The 17614-nt window shown below is 51.2% G+C and overlaps 1 protein-coding gene across 3 annotated transcripts in view; it reads right to left on the bottom strand.

Annotated features, from left to right (window-relative positions):
• Nucleotides 1-1192: 1192 nt before the first annotated feature.
• Nucleotides 1193-17614, bottom strand: part of BDKRB1 (bradykinin receptor B1) — a 49919-nt gene continuing 33497 nt past the window's right edge. For 2 of the 3 annotated variants that reach the window (XM_073895855.1, XM_025869173.2), the window contains exons 2-3: nucleotides 9562-9710; nucleotides 1193-2813 (exon numbers count right to left, since the gene is read on the bottom strand). In XM_073895855.1, coding sequence (XP_073751956.1) covers nucleotides 1737-2798 — 1062 coding nt within the window. In that variant the 5' untranslated portion in view covers nucleotides 2799-2813; nucleotides 9562-9710 and the 3' untranslated portion in view covers nucleotides 1193-1736. The remainder of the gene's footprint in view (nucleotides 2814-9561; nucleotides 9711-17614) is intronic. The other variant, XM_073895854.1, reaches the window with a different exon arrangement.

The following is a 17614-nucleotide window of genomic DNA, read 5'->3' as shown; positions in this document are numbered from 1 at the left end:
TGCAGGGACCCTGTGGGATGTCCATCCCCTACCTCTCCATTCCTTGACCGCCTTGTCACCAATGACCTTCTCCTTCTCTTGATTCCAGCTGCCCGATGCCACGGCCACGTGGGGGATGGAATGTTCCATGCAAACACTCTTACTCCGTGGCCTCAACCTCCTATTCCTGTGCTCTGTCACCTAGGTGCTCCCACTGCCCCTGCTCTGTAACTGCATCCGTGTCACTCTGTCTCCCTCACCTCCTAAGTCCATTCCTTCTCTAATTCAGCCAGTCTCCATAGTCAGACCAGTATTCCCAACACCCTGAACGATGGCCGTCCTCCGGCAAAACCCCAGCCCTGGAGATACCCAACTGACTGCCTGTCTGGGGCCTGATGAGCATGGCTAGCGTAATTCACACAACAGATCAATGCCTTCTAGCTTCAGCCGGGCCCTCCCTGCTTCCCCCCTGCCCTTGGTCGTCTTGTCCTCACCCTCCGTGACTGCCATGTACCTCTCCTTCCTTCATCCTTCTCCCTCCGAGCCTATAAACCCACCCGTCTCTGGGTGGAGCGTGTTTCTTCTGCCTGGAACGCACCTTTTTCCTATTTGGTTCGGCCAACTGCTTGTTCTTTGGATTCAGCTTACAGGCCCTGTCTCTTTCTCCGGGAAACCCTCCAGACCCCTCCCCTCCCAGCCGCCCACCCTGGGCGCCCTTCTCTGTGCTCAGAACACCTCTTCTCATGTGGTGGGGGCAGTTACCCTGCTCTCTGGTTCTCTCCGAGCTCCTTGAAGGCAGACTTTTCCAGGTTCACCGCTGGGTCCCCCATGGCAGGAAGAATACAGAAGCATTAAGAGTTTCATAAATACTCTTTCCTGCGTAGCGCCCATGTTCCACCTGCGTGTCCCGGTTATGCCTCTGCCAGGCCTCCCTCCCCTCCCTCCACGCATCCAGATTCTGCCCTTCCTGAAACTCAGCTCCCCGTTGACCCGCTTCAGCACACCTCTCCTGACAGCCCCTTTTCCCTCTGAACGCTCAGGGTGCTGGATATGGGGCGTGCTTCTGCGATTTCTTGTTTTCTTTTCTTTTTTTTTTATTCTAATGATTTATGCAAGTTCCTCGTGGATGGGATCCCTAGCTCTATCATCTCTGTATGCCTAGCTGTTAGCCTAGAACCTTTTGGATGGGCACGTGGCAACGTGGGCAGAGACCCTTACTGGAAGTTTCCCGTGGATGCTGGAACAAATTAGCCCAAACTCGGTGACTTAAAACAACACGACTTTATTGTCTTCTCCTTCTGGAGGCCAGACCTCTGAAGTCCGTCTCAGTGGGCTCAAGTCCAAACGTGTGCAGGGCTGGCTTCCTCTGGAGGCTTGAGGGGGAGAATCCTTCTCTGTCCCTTTCCCAGGCCCTAGGGGGCGCCAGCAGCCCCCGGCTCCGGGCTCCCGGATTCACTCCTGCATCTGCTGTCCCATGGCCTTCTCTGGCCGCTTCTCTTTTATCAGGACCTTTGTGATGACACTGGACCCGCTCAGATAATCCAGGATCATCGCCCCATCTCAAGACCCTTAGCTTAATCACATCTGCAAAGTCCTCGTACCATAAGAACACCCAACAGTTTCCAGGGACGAGGTCCTGGCCGTCTGGGGGGGGGGGGGGGGGGGGGGGGGGCGCTCATTCTGGAGCCCACTCCAACAGCATCTATTATGTCCGGAATCACTGATGAGGAAGCCAAGCTTCGTGACTCCCTGCTGTGTTACTTCCGCCAGAAATGTTGGAGAACGCCCGTCCTGTGGGGCAAGGACCCTGGAGGAAGCCTTCGAGCGGCGCATTGCTGATAAAGTTCCCAGGCCTTGGTCCTGAAAAGCCGGCCCACGAAGACGTAAATCACCGGGTTCAGGCAGCTGTTGATGAAAGCGAAGAAGTTGGCATACTGCAGGCCCAGGTCGATGAAATCCTCCCAGAAGCAGCCTCGGACGGCCCGCACCTGGTAGAGGAACTCCAGGAAGGCGAAGAAGTGGTAGGGGGCCCAGCACACCAGGAAGGCAGCCACGAGCGCGAGGATGAGCACCGCGGCCTTGCGGCCCGTGCGGCCCCCGGCCCGCGCCCCGGGGACCCCCGCCCGCCCGCGCAGCGAGGCCAGGATGTGGCCGTTGAAGAAGACGATGGCGGCCAGCGGCAGCAGGAAGCCCAGCACGTTTAACTCCACCATCCTCAGCCAGTGCCAGGCGGCGCCGGACGGCAGCAGCACGCAGGCGCAGGAGTTGTTGAGCGGCGGCACGGCCGCGGTGGAGCGGAACAGGAACGTGGGGACGCTCAGGAGGCCGCCCAGCGTCCAGATGAGCAGGCAGGTGGCCTGGGCCCGCCGCCGCCGCCGCCGCCGCCGGCTGGCCACCGGGTGCACCAGTGCGCGGTAGCGGTCCCGGCTGATGGCCACCACCAGGAAGATGCTGATGAACAGGTTGGCCTTGATGACTCCATTGACCAGGCGGCACAGGGGGCCCCCGAAGGCCCAGCGGAATTGGTTGGCGATGTTCTCCGCCCAGAAGGGCAGGCCCGAGACGAACACCAGATCGGAGGCGGCCAGGTTGGCCAGGTAGATTTCCGCCACGCTCAGGCGCCGCCGGGGGAGGAGGAAGACCGACAGCACGAAGAGGTTTCCCAGCAGGCCGCAGATGCAGATGACGATGATGAACGTTGGTAACACCCTGTGCAGCACGGCCCAGGCCTCTTGAGCGCCGTCACAGGACGTGGCACTGGGGGGCGACAGCTGCGTCCGGTTCAGCGACAGGAACTCCAGGGGGGTCCGGGCCGCCATCCACAGGGACCTGCACTGAACGGCACGCAGCGTCAGGTGGGAGGCCGCCCGCCGCAACCCGCCGACCGCCTCCAGCCCGCCCCGCAGGTTTGGAAAAATCAAGTTTTCTTGGCACGCGGCCACACCTGTTCATCTACATATTGTCCGAGGCTGCTTTTGTGTGGCAGCGACAAAGGCTGCGTGGCTTGCAAAACGGCCAATATTTGCCATCGGGTCCCCTTGAGGAGATGTTGGCCGACCCCTGATATAAAGGAAAGGACTAGGGCTTTGAAAACCGGGTCCGAACCCTGGCACAACCACTTGATGTGGGCCACTGAGACCCCACTGACTTTTATTTCCCTTTTTGGAAGTCGAAGCCGATCGTGTCCCTCTAGTGGGATTGTGGCCAGGACTGGCCATAGGATCTATGGAGCGCTTGGCGTGGTTGCCTGGTCCGGAGGAAGGGCTCAGTGGAAGGGGCTGATCAGTCTTACTTACTTACTAGATTACTGGGGCTCCTGCATGGCTCAGTCGGTTAAGCATCTGCCTTCAGCTCCGGTCATGATCCCAGGGTCCTGGGATCGAGACCCACCTTGGGCTGCCTGCTCAACAGGAAGCCTGCTTTTCCCTCTCCCACTCCCCCTGCTTGTGTTCCCTCTCTCTCTCCCTCTCTCTCTCTCTCTCTCTCTCAGGCACATGTGCGTGTGTATAAATAAATAAAATCTTAAAAACCAACCACATTATTATTGTTAACAGTTTTGTCAAACATTTAATGAGCACCCCCTTTGTGCCAGCCCTTTGCCAGGTACCAGAGATACAGGGAACGGGACATAGCCCGCAACCTGCAGGTGCTCACTGCCTAGAGGGGGTGCAGCCATGGAGACAGTGGTCGACGACCTAAGAAAGAATCAAGAAGGGCCAGAAAGAGGTACAGCCAGCGGGGAGGCCCACCCGTGGGGGCAGAGACCAGCAGGGTGGACGACGTGGGGGCAATGGTGGGAGGTTTCCAGAGCAAGGAGGTTCTCAAGCTGGGCTTGAAAAATACAAGTAGGAAAAGAATAGCAGCTCACACTGATGAAATGATCTCTATCTCCAGGCACCATTCTAAGACTTTCACATTTAAATATTTTTTCATTTAATTTTCCCAACATCTCGGTGGGGGCAGGAGCATTGTCCTCTCCATTCGACTGCTCAGAAAATGGAGTGTCAAGGGACCCATCACTCCTCCGTAGTCACACTGACCTGGACCGTCTGATTCCAGAGCCTGAGCCTCTGTCTACTCGACCCTACTGCACGTTTTGTCCCCACTTGGTAGATGAGGAAGCCAGGCTCCGATGTTAACAACCTGTCCTGGGAGACCTCGGTCCGCGCTGACCCCTAGCCACACAGCTGGCTTGCCTCCCACGTGCCCACGCTGAGGTTCAGGGGGAGAGGGATGTGGTGGGAAGGAAGCCGACCATGCCTCCCAGCCCTCTGGACCCCACAGAAAAGAAGGGACCATATCCTGTACTTGTGGGTTTGTGGGCACCTGCCAGCAAAGCTGGCCACAGCCGGCTCAGGGGACCCATGTGGTCCCATTCACACGGCAAGCAGCTGCCTGCACTGTGGGAGTTCTGGGGCTTCACACCTAAAAATCTTACCCCCACCCCAGACGAATTAATATATGCAAAGGGCTTAAAATGGTTCCTGGCTTTTCGTAAGCACTCGATAAATGTGAACTTTTGTTATCATTACTGTTACTACTTGGTGATGCTTGAGATTCCTTCAACTGGGCATGGCCTCCCAGCATCCAACAGAAGATACTGTGTGAGAGAGAACCAATCTTGGAAGAGCCTCTTTGGCCGTGTGACCTTGGGCAATCACTTAGTGTCTCCGAGCCCGACTTTCCTTACCTGAGGACACGATGACCTTCAAGTTTTGACACTGTTGGTGACACACACTGTGCCACTCACACCAAGATATAACTCACCAGTTCCTCCGTGCATTTATCTACTGAACTAGTACTTATTGAGCACCTACTGTGTACCTGGTGCTGTTCTAGGTATTTGGGACACAGCAGTGAATCCACCTGGCAAAAACCCCATGCCCTCAGGGGGCCTCTAGCCTAGTGGGAAGAGCGAGCCCACAACAATGAGTGTACTGAATAAATGTGTTAGCTGGGGAGTGGTAGCAGTGGGGATGATAAGATGGAATCAGCTTCTAGATTTGTACTGAAAGTAATACTGCCATGATTTTCAATCGGATACAGGTTGTGAGAAAGGAAGGATCGGATGTTGCCAGGAAATACAAAGAAATATGAAGTTGCCATCAACTGAAGTAGAGGTCACAGACTGAAGACAGGGCAGGATTTTTTGTGTGTGCCGGGGATCAGGAGTTCACTCTTGGACACGTCAAGGTTGAGATGTCCATTGGACACCACCTACGTAGTCAAGTTTGGTATGCAGTGACAAGGTCTGATACAGTGATATGTAAATGGGAGTTGTGATTACCTAGATGGTGTTTAAAGCCACAAGACTGGATGAAATCACCAAGGGAGAGTGTAGACAGAGAAGAGAACAAGGGGCTTGGCCACCAGGGGGCAGGTGAGTGGGAAACACGGCGAATTACGGGTCGGGTGGCTGTGGAGTGTCTGTGGCATGTAGGAGCTCTGACCCAGAGCGTACGGAAGAGTCAGGATACTCTTGTGCTGTCAACTCTTGCAGGGCATAAATCCACAACTAAATATTTATTCGGTTATTTGGAAATACTTTTTTTTTTTAAATTCTTTCCTACGTAAGCTCCACGCCCAACATGGGGCTCAAACTCACGACCCTGAGATCAAGAGTTGGATGCTCTACCGACTGAGCCAGCCAGGCGCCCCCTGGAAATACTTTTAAATTTTGCAATATGCCCTTTCTGGCAGTGATGAGCTAAAAACTGAAAGCAATGAAAATTTTAGCAGTGAGCTTCTGTTTCTCAAGGAAGTTGGTGATGAAATGTGCAAGTTTTACAGAATGTTTGCTGATATTTACATCACTGTGGGGGCTTTCACTGACCACAAGAATGCCTAAGACGCAAAAGCTCCACTTTAGAAGTTGGTGCTTTTAAAAAATCTGCCCTAAGACACTGATCGCACCCATGGAAGCGTGGCTTTTCAACTTAGACGAAGCAGCTGTTCTGCAAATTAATTCAGCTGATTTTTGGTTCCAGTTTTTCTCCTACACAGACAACAGTGGAGGTGGTGGCTGATTATGGGGCAGTTTTGTAAGAACACCACAGACGGGGAGTTCTTGGTGCCAGTTTGATATCAGTATCTTCAGATTCTTCCACTAGAAAAATCAGTCTGTGCCAATCATGATCCAATTCACGGACCCAAAACCAAGCTTCTGGAAGTTCAGTCTGGCCGAACGGAACAACGGACTTCTGGGAAATGCTATTCTAAATTCAGTTTAAATTGTTTACATTGGAAATAGAGTTATATTTTTGTGATGGTAATACAAAGACAGATTTTGCTGGGGCATGGTGTCATGGTAACAGTTACATTCTTACTAAATAAGAGACCAATGAAATAGAAATGTACTTTGAACAGGCCACAGTGCAAACACAGTTTATAATCGCATGCAAAAACGTTTCAATATTCTACCAAATGATATAGAGATGATAGGTGACAAAATTTAGAAAATTTAAAGACGTACGCAGAGTTATTGAACCACAAGCTTTTTGTAGTGAAGTTGACGGTGAATTAAAAAAACAACAACAACAAACCCTTCAGCATGTATTTCTTTTCTTTGCTGCCCATCATCAATCAATTTTATAAGACCTTGAGCCTAAATGCCTGAAAGTGTTACTAAGCTGTTTGTTAAAAGAGAGCTCTACATTTTTTGAATTTTGTTCCGAATCAATTGGAAATCTTTAATCAAGGTGTTCAAAGAACAGAGCACCAAAACATCCACTTTTGCGTGTCTAGCAGATTGTAATGATAGAAAACGAAGCTGTTATGCAGACAATAAAGGAAATGTGTTGCAAAAGGGAACAAATGATTAAATCAGAGTGTGAGAGCTCAGTGGCACACAAGATTTAATTTTAAAAATTCTGTAGTGAGCTTTGAAATACCTGTTTGTGGGAAGAATCTTTTCAATTGAGTAAGTTCATGTTCTGTACAGAAATGGGACAAAATTGAGAACACCTACCATTCACAGCATCTAAGCTTGACAAAGAGTTCAAAAATTGTAACTGCAACTTATTTGTAGAGCTGAATCTGGTAAAAATATTTGTTGAAGAAAGCCACTTTGAACTAAAGCATAAAGGCACACCACCTGTGAAAATATCTGGACTAAAATATTTACATCATTTTATATGCAAAGAGTCAGACTTGAGAATAGCCCCCACTTTGCAGAACTTGCTCAGAGTGTATCAGGCACCTGAGCACCTGCCTCCGCCACATTTTCTTAAATAAATACGTTCTAGTCTAAGAGAAGGGTCAATTGAAGGTGCTAACTTAAATTTATTAACTGTAAAATTTGAAGGCAAATATTTCAGCAAGTATATGGAACAATTAAAAGTAGTAAGACCAAGCGGAAAGAAAAATTCATTCTCCAGGAAAATGCCAAAGACATACCCAAGTCAGGCACAGATTATAGCCCGTGGATATGTACCAAACCAATCTATTTTGCTTATGTTCTTTTTCAATGTTCAGCTCAGTAACATAAAAACTTTTATTTTGCCTTAATGTATGTGGGTATATATATATATATATACTTAAAGACATGACTATTTTTGAAAACAAGTTTTTAACTAGAACTACTTTATAACTCCATCACTATAATATGGCCAATCTGTTGGGGGGTGTGTGTATAGAGACAGAGTTAAATAAATCATTTTTTGGGAAATAGCTTTGGACAAGAACTGCTTTATAACTCCACCACTGTAATACGGCCATTTGGTTGTTTAAAACCACCCTGTTGGTCGGGATTCATTTCGGCAGCCGCAGGAAGCCGGTATACCCAGCAAACCTGATTTCTCAAATGCCCGAGGGCCCCCCGCCCCAGCACTCTGTTGTAGTCCATGCACGTCTGCGGAGCTGCGTCCTGAGACTGTCATGGGGCCTCATGCCACGCCTTCCTGTGCCCTTCTCTGCACGTGGTGACCCAGTTCTACCCGCCAAGGAAAACCCACATGACACGTTCTGTCTCGGCCCCAGTCCTCCCCGACGCTGGGGCTGGATGGAGACCCAGAGGCCCAGGTGGCTCTCAGGAACTTAATCCTGACAACACGGTTGCATGAGCAGTCGTAGAGTTGTGCCCATGGTACAGATGAACAAACTGAGGCAAAGATACAACACCAGGGCCTTTGAAGACGGAGGAAGGGGCCATGAGCCAAGAGACATAGGCAGCCTCTTGAAGGTGGAGGAAGCAAGGAACAGATTCTCCCTGGAGCCTCCAGAAGGAACACAGCCCTGCCAACACCTTGACTTTGGCCCAGTGTGACTGATGTTGAACATCTGACTTCCAGAATGGTACAACAATAAATCTGTGTCATTTTAAGCCACTAGGTTTGTGCTAATTTATTACAGCAGCCATAGGAAACTCATCCAGGGGGCAAGGCTTCACCCTACCCAGAAAATCAGGGACTGCTTTGCAAGCCACGTGCAAAGACCTCTGGCTTCAGCTCGAATCTGTTGGTTCAGCACACATTGCCCTTCCTCCCATAGCCTGTGTCTGCTCAAGCTAGGTTTATTACTTTTTTTTTTTTAAGGCTTATTTATTTACTTGAGAGAGAGCATGAACAGGAGGGGTGGCGGGGGGAGAGAATCTCAAGCCGACTCTGTACTGCGCGTGGAGACTGACTCAGGGCTCCATCCCAGAAACCTGAGATCATGACCTGAGCTGAAGCCAAAAGTTGGAGGCTCAACCAACTGCACCACGCAGGCGCCCCAAGCTGGGCTTATTTTTAAAGGGTTTGTCTTTGCCACCTGCTGTCTGTGTTTTTATTAAGCTGGACAGAAAGGAGAGAGCTTCCTTCACCAGTTCTTAGTTGTCGCTCTGATATTTGCCCGGCACATAGTAGGTGCTCAATAAACAGCACTGTATTTTTAGTAATACTTGATCTTATTTGTTAAAAACTTAGAGGTGACATTGGGCAGGTCTACTAGAGAAGACGAGTTTGCAATTTCCATGTGTTATTTTCTGAGTTCTGCACATTTTAACATTGGCATTGCGACTCGGGAGACCACTGTCTTACAAGGAGGCTTCCTGGAATTCATCCCAATTCCAACAGTGAGATGATGATAAGGGCATTTGAAATACACAGAGATGAGAGAATCTCAACTTAGTCAAATAATAAGATGCTATTGTCAAGCCAAATAACCCAGCCAGTTATTGACCCTCTGAAATCTGGTAAGCCATCCTGGGGAGATCAATTTTGATTTTTATCAATCAAAATTTGTAGATAGAAACTGGTCAGAGTCCACCCAGAGCCCTTTGGAGGCTGTATCCAGCCTCTACATGTTTCCTGTGGCCTTGATATAAAGAAAGAGCTTCTGGAAACTTCCCAGGCTGGTCCAGATGCTCTCCTCCTTTTCTTCTGGAAAAGCAACTCAACCCCTACGCAGGCACAAATACAGTCTCTTAAACGGATCTAGAATTATGTTTCAAAAAAAAAAATACACTTAAAGAAAACCGAAAATTCTGCCAATATCTAGTTGTAAAAGGAAGCTTTTTTGGTTGTTTTTTTCTAAGCGACGTGGATCTTCTCTTACACCTCACTCTCACAAGGGAAAAAAAAGAAAAGGTGCTCATTTACTTACCCGGGAAAGGAAAGAGCTCACAACCTCAGCTGGCTTTTCCGATGGCAAGAGCAGGCTTCAGAGGTGTGTTCGGCGCTGGGAAGCCCAGTGGAAATGCTATGGGCTTGAGTTACACAACCTTCTCTCCGATGACGTCACTGGAGGGATTGCTGAAAAAAGTGAGTCTTTCAATGGAAGAAGCGAGCTGGGGTTTAAAAGGGAATCTGCTCTGCATTTTGGGGCTGGCAAGAGATTATTCAGCTCCCACCCCCCTCCTTACATTGGTGACATGTGGGGAGGCCTATGACTGCCCAGGAGCGGTATGTTGACCAACATGTGCTTAAAATGCATCCTGGCCTCCTTCTGAGTCCTCATGAGCCCCCGTGGACATTGAGTGATGACAGCCGCATTTGCTATGGGACCCTGCGTGCCTGAGGTTTTGCAGCAGCTTTTCTTAAATGCCTCCTTTTGAATTTCGGCTCTGAAGGATGCATGGCCAAGAATCTATTAATGTGGACCCCACTGAACAAACAGTGAGCTAGGAAAAATTTGACTCAGGCAGGGTCCAGAGTTGAGTAATGCACTTTTCCTAATTTTCCCTGGCAGCTCCAAGGCCCATTTTTCAGTGTAGATCTGCATATATCAACTTGAACTACTCAAGACCTCGTGTTCAGACATCTGGGGATGTCTGAACCAGCCACCTCTTTGTGCCTCTTCACAAAGAAAGCCATTTCTGGCTTTCTTCTTTCTTTCTTTCTTTTTTTTTTTTTTTAAAGATTTTATTTATTTAAGAGAGAGAATGAGAGAGAGAGAGAGAGCATGAAAAGGGGGTAGGGTCAGAGGGAGAAGCAGACTCCCCGCTGAGCAGGGAGCCCGATGTGGGACTCGATCCCGGGACTCCAGGATCATGACCTGAGCCGAAGGCAGTCGCTGAACCGACTGAGCCACCCAGGCGCCCCATTTCTGGCTTTCTCTGAGGATCAAGCCTCAAGATCCTTTAACTGAAGTGCTCCTTATCCTCCCTCTTAGGAAATTAAGACATTTCAAACTCCCTGCCTAAATGCAGGAGAACGCATCCATGCCAGGGCTTGAATTCTGGCTTCTGGAAAGTTGACACCCAAATCTCAGGGCCCCAGCCCTCCCCACACCTTAGTCCCACCTCTTGGATGCTCCAAGTCCCCTCTGGATGTTACCTTGAACCCAACATGTCTGGGGGCAGAAAATGTCCCCTTTGTCTTCAGAATCTGGTCTTCTCTCTTTCTTTTCTCTGTACTGACACCTTGGTGGGGATAACCTGCATTTTAGAACTTTCTAGCGGTTTCCTCCTGTCACCAGACATATTGAAATTGTGGAAGCAGAAAATAAAGAAGAAGAAGAAGAAGACTCCAAGACTCAGCAGCCCGTGAGTATTTTAGGGAGTAAAGTAGAATTTGTCTTTGGGAAGGCTCCTTCCCGTCAGGGGAGACCTGGGATTTCTTTTGGTAACACAGATGTCAGGTGAGTGTCGGCCATCATTTGGGGGAGATTTTCATCAGAGGGAGGCTCCAAGTCCCAGTCCTTCCTGACTGGTAATGAAGAGTAGGGTCTGCCCAGAGGAAACCCTTTCCAGAAAGCAGCTGCTTTTCTCCCACCCATATGCATTTAGACTGGACTCTTTCTCATGAGCGTCTGTTCTTAGGGGATGCCTTCCTGCCCAGGCGCTGAGACGACAAGTTCTGGGGGAGGTGGGGTCTGCGGGGTCTGCCCCTGGCCCCCCGCGCGTGGGTGGGGGAACAGCCCGTGAGATAGCCGAGGGAACTGGGCTTCGGGAGATGACTCTATGGCAGCCTTGCCAAAGCCATGGGGCCCCACCGGGGCATGGGATGGAATGTTCTCTTAAGAAAACGGGTGTTCCCGCTGTTGCTCACTCAGGGTGGGAAATGGGAAGTGGGCCTTGGTCCCAGGGGGAAGAGAGTCTCTACTTCTGGGGCTGTGGGGAGAGGGGGCCTGAATTCCGGGGGCTTGAGGACAGGGTGAGGGAACCCCAAGCCTGTGAGAAGAGGGGCTCGATTTCCCGGGGCCGAGGGCAGGATGAGGAAACCCCACATCTAGGAAGGGGTACAGGCCCTTATAATGGAGGTGGGATGAGGGTCCTTTGGGTCCTGGGGCATGTGGGGGGCATGTGTCGGGAGAGAAGGGCAGTGAAGAGGCACAAAGAGGTGGCTGGCAGAGTACCCAGGACTGCCGTCTACAAAGAGGACAGCCTGTCCGGCTCGGTGGGACAGGTCCGCCTTCCCTGGGACCGTCCCTGAGGCGAATGCCGGGGACTCTGCGCAGCTGTGTCTTCTGAGCTGCAGGTGGGCTCTGGCTACGCTCGATGCGTATTCAGGGAAGGTGGGCTGGAGTTTGAGGGGCTTGGGGACACACGGGTCACAGTTCCCACCGTGACATACACAGTTCTCCAGTCCTTAAACCCCAGAGCCACCCTATCTCTTCTCCTAGTCACTTCGAGCAGCTTCTGCGAGGATACCTCATTGGGAACACCTCTGCAGGTAACTTCTAGGACCCGAGCATCCTCAGGGCTCTTGCTCAGCCCCCACAATTACACGTGCTAGCCCTACTATTAACTGTACTTGTAGACGCAAGAAAGAAACCAAAGCCGGGCACCTTCTGGCCCGAACTGAAGGCCCATTGAGCCCTCTGTCCCCTCTGTCCAAGCCTTCCTTCCTGTCGTCGGTGTCAGACACTCACGCGGTCTACGACACAGAACTCCCAACAGATCTCCTTGCTTTCTGATTCTTGTCCTTCCGTCGATTCCTGTGCTAGACTCCTATTCCAGAGCACCGGGATTTTGTCATTTCGCAGGACCACACCCCAGCCCCTGGGAATTCTCAGACTCCTCCAGGGTCCTGCTGTAACAGCCAGAGGCACACCCCCCCCCCCCCGCCACCTGCGTCTTCTGTTGCGGCCAAGGGGTGACTTGCGGGCTCCTGGTGCATCTGGACTTGTCTACCTGGGGGCATTTGCTGGAAATGGCCTCCCCTCCCCTCCCGGTCTGCTTCATGCCCCTCCATCACTCAGGCCCGTTGTAACCCTTTGCCCCTGGATGAGCGCGGGTCTGCGTGTTCATCCTCCTAGTCTGCAAATACGAAGGGAGCGTCTGCCTGGTGCCCTGTGCGTGCTGGGTGCCGGGGGCAGAGAGAAGAAGCCTTGGTGTCCCCCCCGGGACTGCTCATGTTCTGGTGGACCTGGAAGGTGGTCAAGCCCGTGTTTGCGGCCAAGTGTGCAAACCCCACTCCACAAGAGCACACCAAGGGCTGCACAGAGTGGGCGGGAACAGAGGGGCCAGACTGAGGTGTCCGGATGGAAGGGGGGTAAAAATAAAATCCTAAAGTTTGTAGGCTGCACAAAGCACAAACCCCTGGAAATCGACGGAAGACAATTGCCGAGTGTGTCCCGGGCAGCTCTAAGCAGCGCCCCCACCTGGTTGATGGCCACTTAAAAGTGAAGGGCTCTGGGCACTGGCCACTCAGCAGAAAAAGCTCTGGTGGGCCTGGGCTTCCAAAGACCGGGAAGGTTTAAAAAATGGCCACCTAAAACTCTGTCTCTGTGTCAGCTTTGCTTTGGGAGATGCTGTCTCACCTGGACGGGGGTGCTAGGCAGACCCTCCTTTGAGGCGAGTTGGGAGAAGCCCGTGAGCTAACACAGCTGGGGCCTGGAAGGCTCCGGAACCCTCTCCAGGGGCAACACTTGGAAAGGACGCGTGACCAGGGCTGCTCAGCCGTGTTCCGCTATGTTCTAAAGCCTAAGTCTGACCGTGTTGTGTCTCTCCTGGAAACCCTCACTGCTCCCGTCTCAGGCACAGGAGATCATTAAGACTTGTCCATGACACAGCCTGCTGCCTTTTCTGAGTGTCCTTGCCATGGTCCCCACTTGCTCCTCCCTTGGCTCTCCTGGCCCCCTTGCTCTTTGAACATGCCACATCCTCTCCCACCTCAGGGCCTTTGCACTGGCCGTTCCCTGTGCCTGGAGCACCCTTCTCATAGACAGCCCCATGCCTCAGGTCCTCCTGGTCCCCACAGATCCCCCCTTATCGGCGAGCCCTTCCCTTAAATAACCTCTCCTCTCCTCCCTGGCTTCACTGTTTGTCATAACCGATCTCATCAGCCTCATCAACCACGAACACGTGGTTAGTTTTTACTTCCTGTCTCTCCCACTAAAGTATGAGCTCCACTGGGCAAGGGCTTTATCTCTTTTCATTAGAGTCATATTCCAAACTCCTACAACAGAGCTCAACAAATATTTGCTGAATGAATTTATAACCCTATTTATTTATATATATCAGAATATCAATAGTTTGTCTCTGGATCAACACACAGTCCTGAACCTCTTAAGGGCACCGGGTCCCTTGTGGGCACTGGGAAGACAGAGATGAACAAAACCCTTTCCCTGGCCACTTGCGGGGCTCTGGGACTGTCTGAGGACAAAGATACACAGTGACTGTGAATGCAGAGTGACAATGAAGAGCCAGGGGTCTGTCCTAGTATGAAGACCTAAAGAATTTAATTCTGCTTGAGGCTAAGCCTGGCAAGCATTGTGGCAGAAGGATATTTGAGCTGGGTTTTGAGAGACGAATAGGAGTCTAGAAGGCAGGCAAGCTGAGAAAACCATTGTAGGTGGAAGGCTCAACATGCATATATGTACAAACTTGTTTGTGGAAGGCTTCCTTGGAACTTGGAGTCGGAAGGCCCAGGCTCAAGCCTCAGATGGCATTTACTCATTCTTTCTGGGTAGCACTCAGCCCCTACCCTTGGGCAGACCCTGTGTGGGTATGCCCCCCAAAGCTCTTGTTTTGGTGTAGCAAAGAGAATTGCACAGTTTCAGACCAGACTGAGGAGTTGTCTGACAGCACAGACACCCACCCCCTGTCCCGTTGTGTCGGGGGGAGACCTGGGGGACCCTGGAAGTCCTAGGGAGCCTCTGACCCAGTTTCTGCATCTGGGAGTGAACATGGCCTGCCTACTTTGCGAGCTGATGTGAAGATCAAATAGATCCATGGAAAATGTTGATATTGCGTCCATATTGCATCACACGGACACTCACAGGGAAGATAAATGTGTGTAATGTATTTTCCCAGTTTTATGACTTTTCTCTGGGCTATCTGGCAGAAGTTGCCTACATGGAAAACCTCTTACATCATTTTTCAATCAACCAAGATGCTTAGGTGGCCCATGTGTACAGCAAAAAAATGGGGGGCTTGAAATCAGATTAGCTTTCCTGGGAAACCAGTAGAGCTCATATGTCTTTAAGAGAGATGGGATTGATGCTGTAGGCATGTATCTTTCACATAAACCATGCCAGTCCCATGATCGGAAGTGCTGCCACAACCTGGATACAGGGGAACTGACATGCTGAAGAGAACTTTCACCTTTTCCTGAAGACTTGGGGTCACCCTTGAGTGTCCCAGTCCTCATGGTGGCTACACACATGTGACAGAGACAGATAAGTTGAAGATCCATGTGAAAGACCTAAATGGGGTTCTCCCCTGGAAACTGGGATCAGAGAAGATGCCTCAGAAGAGAGCTAACATTTCAGAGTTAGTGGCGTAGATGTGTCTCAGTCAGGGCTCTCCAGAGAAACTGAGCCAATAGGATATCTACCTATTCCTACCCATCTATCATCAACATCTAGATATCATCTATCTATTATCTATCTATCTATCTATCTATCTATCTATCATCTATTTATTATCTATCAATCAATCCAATCAATCTATCTATCATCTATCCATCAAGATATTTATTTCAAGGAGTTAGTTAACGTGCTTACAAGGGCTGGCTGGCCAAAATCCACAGGGCAGACCAGAGACCTAGAAACTGAGGCAGGAGCTTGTGCTGCAGTCTTGAGACAGAATTTCTTCTTCTCTGGAAACCTCAGTGTTTGTTCTCAAGTCTTTCAACTGCTCAGATGAGGCCCACCCACATTACGGAGGGTCATCTCCTTTACTGAAAGTCAACGGATGGCGGACGTTCACCACATCTACGCAAGACCTTCACAGCAACACCTGGATTCATGTTTGATTGAATAACTGGGTGCTGGAGCCCAGCCAAGCTGACATTTAAGACTCACCATCACAGATGGCATTTAGAGCCATGCCCCTGGCTGGGATCAGGAAAGGCGGATGAGAGGAGGGCTTAGGGTTGAAGCATGAGGAGCTCCAGCATTTAAACATCAGCTGGAGAAGGAGGTGTGGGGCAAGGAGAGTAGAAGCAGCCAGTGGAAGACAGGTTCTGTGCCGATCAAGTCTGGGAACCCTGGGTTAGGCCAAGCATAGAGGAGCGTGCCTCCTTCCTGCAGGACTTCTCAGGGCCCTTAACACACATCCGGGCAATCGGCAGCCCCACGAGGAAGATGTAGTAGTTGCAGTTCTCAGACTTATTTGACCAATCGGGAGCTAGGTTTTGTTTTTGTTTTTGAGAAACTTTGGGAAAGATCTGCAAAAGTAAATAATGGTACTGAAATAGCTTCAAGATTAGAAGGTGAGCTCTATAGTTCTAGGAGAAGCTGATTTTAGAACTGAATTGAAGAGAAAGCATTCTGGCAGTTGCTGGGGTCGGGGCGCCGAGGGGAGATGGCCAGTTCTCACAATGACAGGGTCTGTCTTTCTTTGTGGAATGTGAGGAGGGGTCAGATTGCCCCGAAAAGCCATTCAGCGGTCAAGGTGCCAGGGTCTCAGTGCTTTGTCTTCCTCCGGTGGGGCACGTACTTTGGGGAAAAATCTGATTTGGAAGCAGGGCCTGGGTCTTCAGGTCTGGTCTGGAATTCAGGGCGGGCCGGTCTGGGCCGCAGAGCTTGAATCTCAGCGCCCTCGACGTCGAGCCAGGGGAACTAGGACCAGTTTCTATGCCCCCTCCTGAAGCCTTGGTTTTTGAGCCTGTGAGGGGGGCCCCTTCTCAGAGTTTGGGGAGCAGGTGAGCCACAGTGGTGACACCGCTGGCCCTTGGTCAGCAGCCAGCGGGAGCTGGCCTAATATTGCTTTGCTCTTGCACAAGGAGGGGTGACGTAAGTCATCCTCTGTCTTGGCCAGGACCCCAGAGAAGAAGCAGGCAGACATGGCTGGCCCGCTGAGTGGGCCTCGGAAGGTGACTCAGCGTGGAGGGGGTATCCAGAGGAGCCTTAGCCCTGTCTTGGGTCATCTTGTGGGGCTGTCCGTAAACAACCTCCCACCAGGGTGGACTTGGTGGCCGGGCTGCCTGGAAGCCAGGAGCCAGGCCCTGTGGCCTCTTCTTAGCCTGGCCTGAGATGCCCTGAATCAGCCTGCCTTTGGGGCCTAGGGAAGGAAGAGGGGAACAGGGCAGTCCTGGTCCTGGGCCTGCAGGTCTGTGGTGCACACCCTCTGGGGGCCTGGGTCGGCCCCTAACATCTTGGGGTCTTGGGAAAGGCCTCAGGATCCTCCTTTTGAAAAACTCTCCAAAGTTCTATACGATGGTCGATCCTACTCTTCCTTAGGGGAACTTCTGTCACAGACTAGTATCGCCAGCCCTCAGGAGACCTGAAGAAAGCCTGTGGAATGACTTTTGCACCGCTGGGGACAGGGCTCTGTGTGGACCGTAGTGAGGGAACATGCCCTCAGAACTAGCAAAACATCCCTACCCACCTCCTCGGGCTGCCGTAGCAAAGCACCACAGACGGCGGGTGGGGGTGCTGAAAACAGTGGACATTTATTCTCTCACAGTTCAGGAGACCAGAAGTCCAAGATCGAGGTGTCAGCAGGGTCTGTTCCTCCTGGAGGGTCCGAGGGGGAGTCTCTTCTATGCCTCTTTCCTGGCTTCTGATGGTTCCGGGGAATCTTTGGTGATCCTTGGCTTGTGGAAGCATCCCTCCAAACTCTGCCTACATCTCCTGAGGGCCTCTGTGTCTCTGTATGTCTCTCCTGTTCTCGTGAGGACCCGACTCATCGGACATAGGCCCACCATGATCCGGTGTGACCTCACCCTGACTTAATGACTTGGGTGAAGATCCTGTTCCCAAGTAAGATCATGTTCTGAGGTCCCAGGTGGATGTGCATTTGAGGGGGGAGGGAACCCTATTTAGC

This window comes from Callorhinus ursinus, unplaced genomic scaffold, assembly GCF_003265705.2.
Source record: "Callorhinus ursinus isolate GAN/ISIS: 27379988/994484 unplaced genomic scaffold, GSC_fseal_2.0 scaffold8, whole genome shotgun sequence".
NCBI classification, from domain to species: domain Eukaryota; kingdom Metazoa; phylum Chordata; class Mammalia; order Carnivora; family Otariidae; genus Callorhinus; species Callorhinus ursinus.
This window is presented reverse-complemented; position numbering and strand designations above follow the sequence as displayed.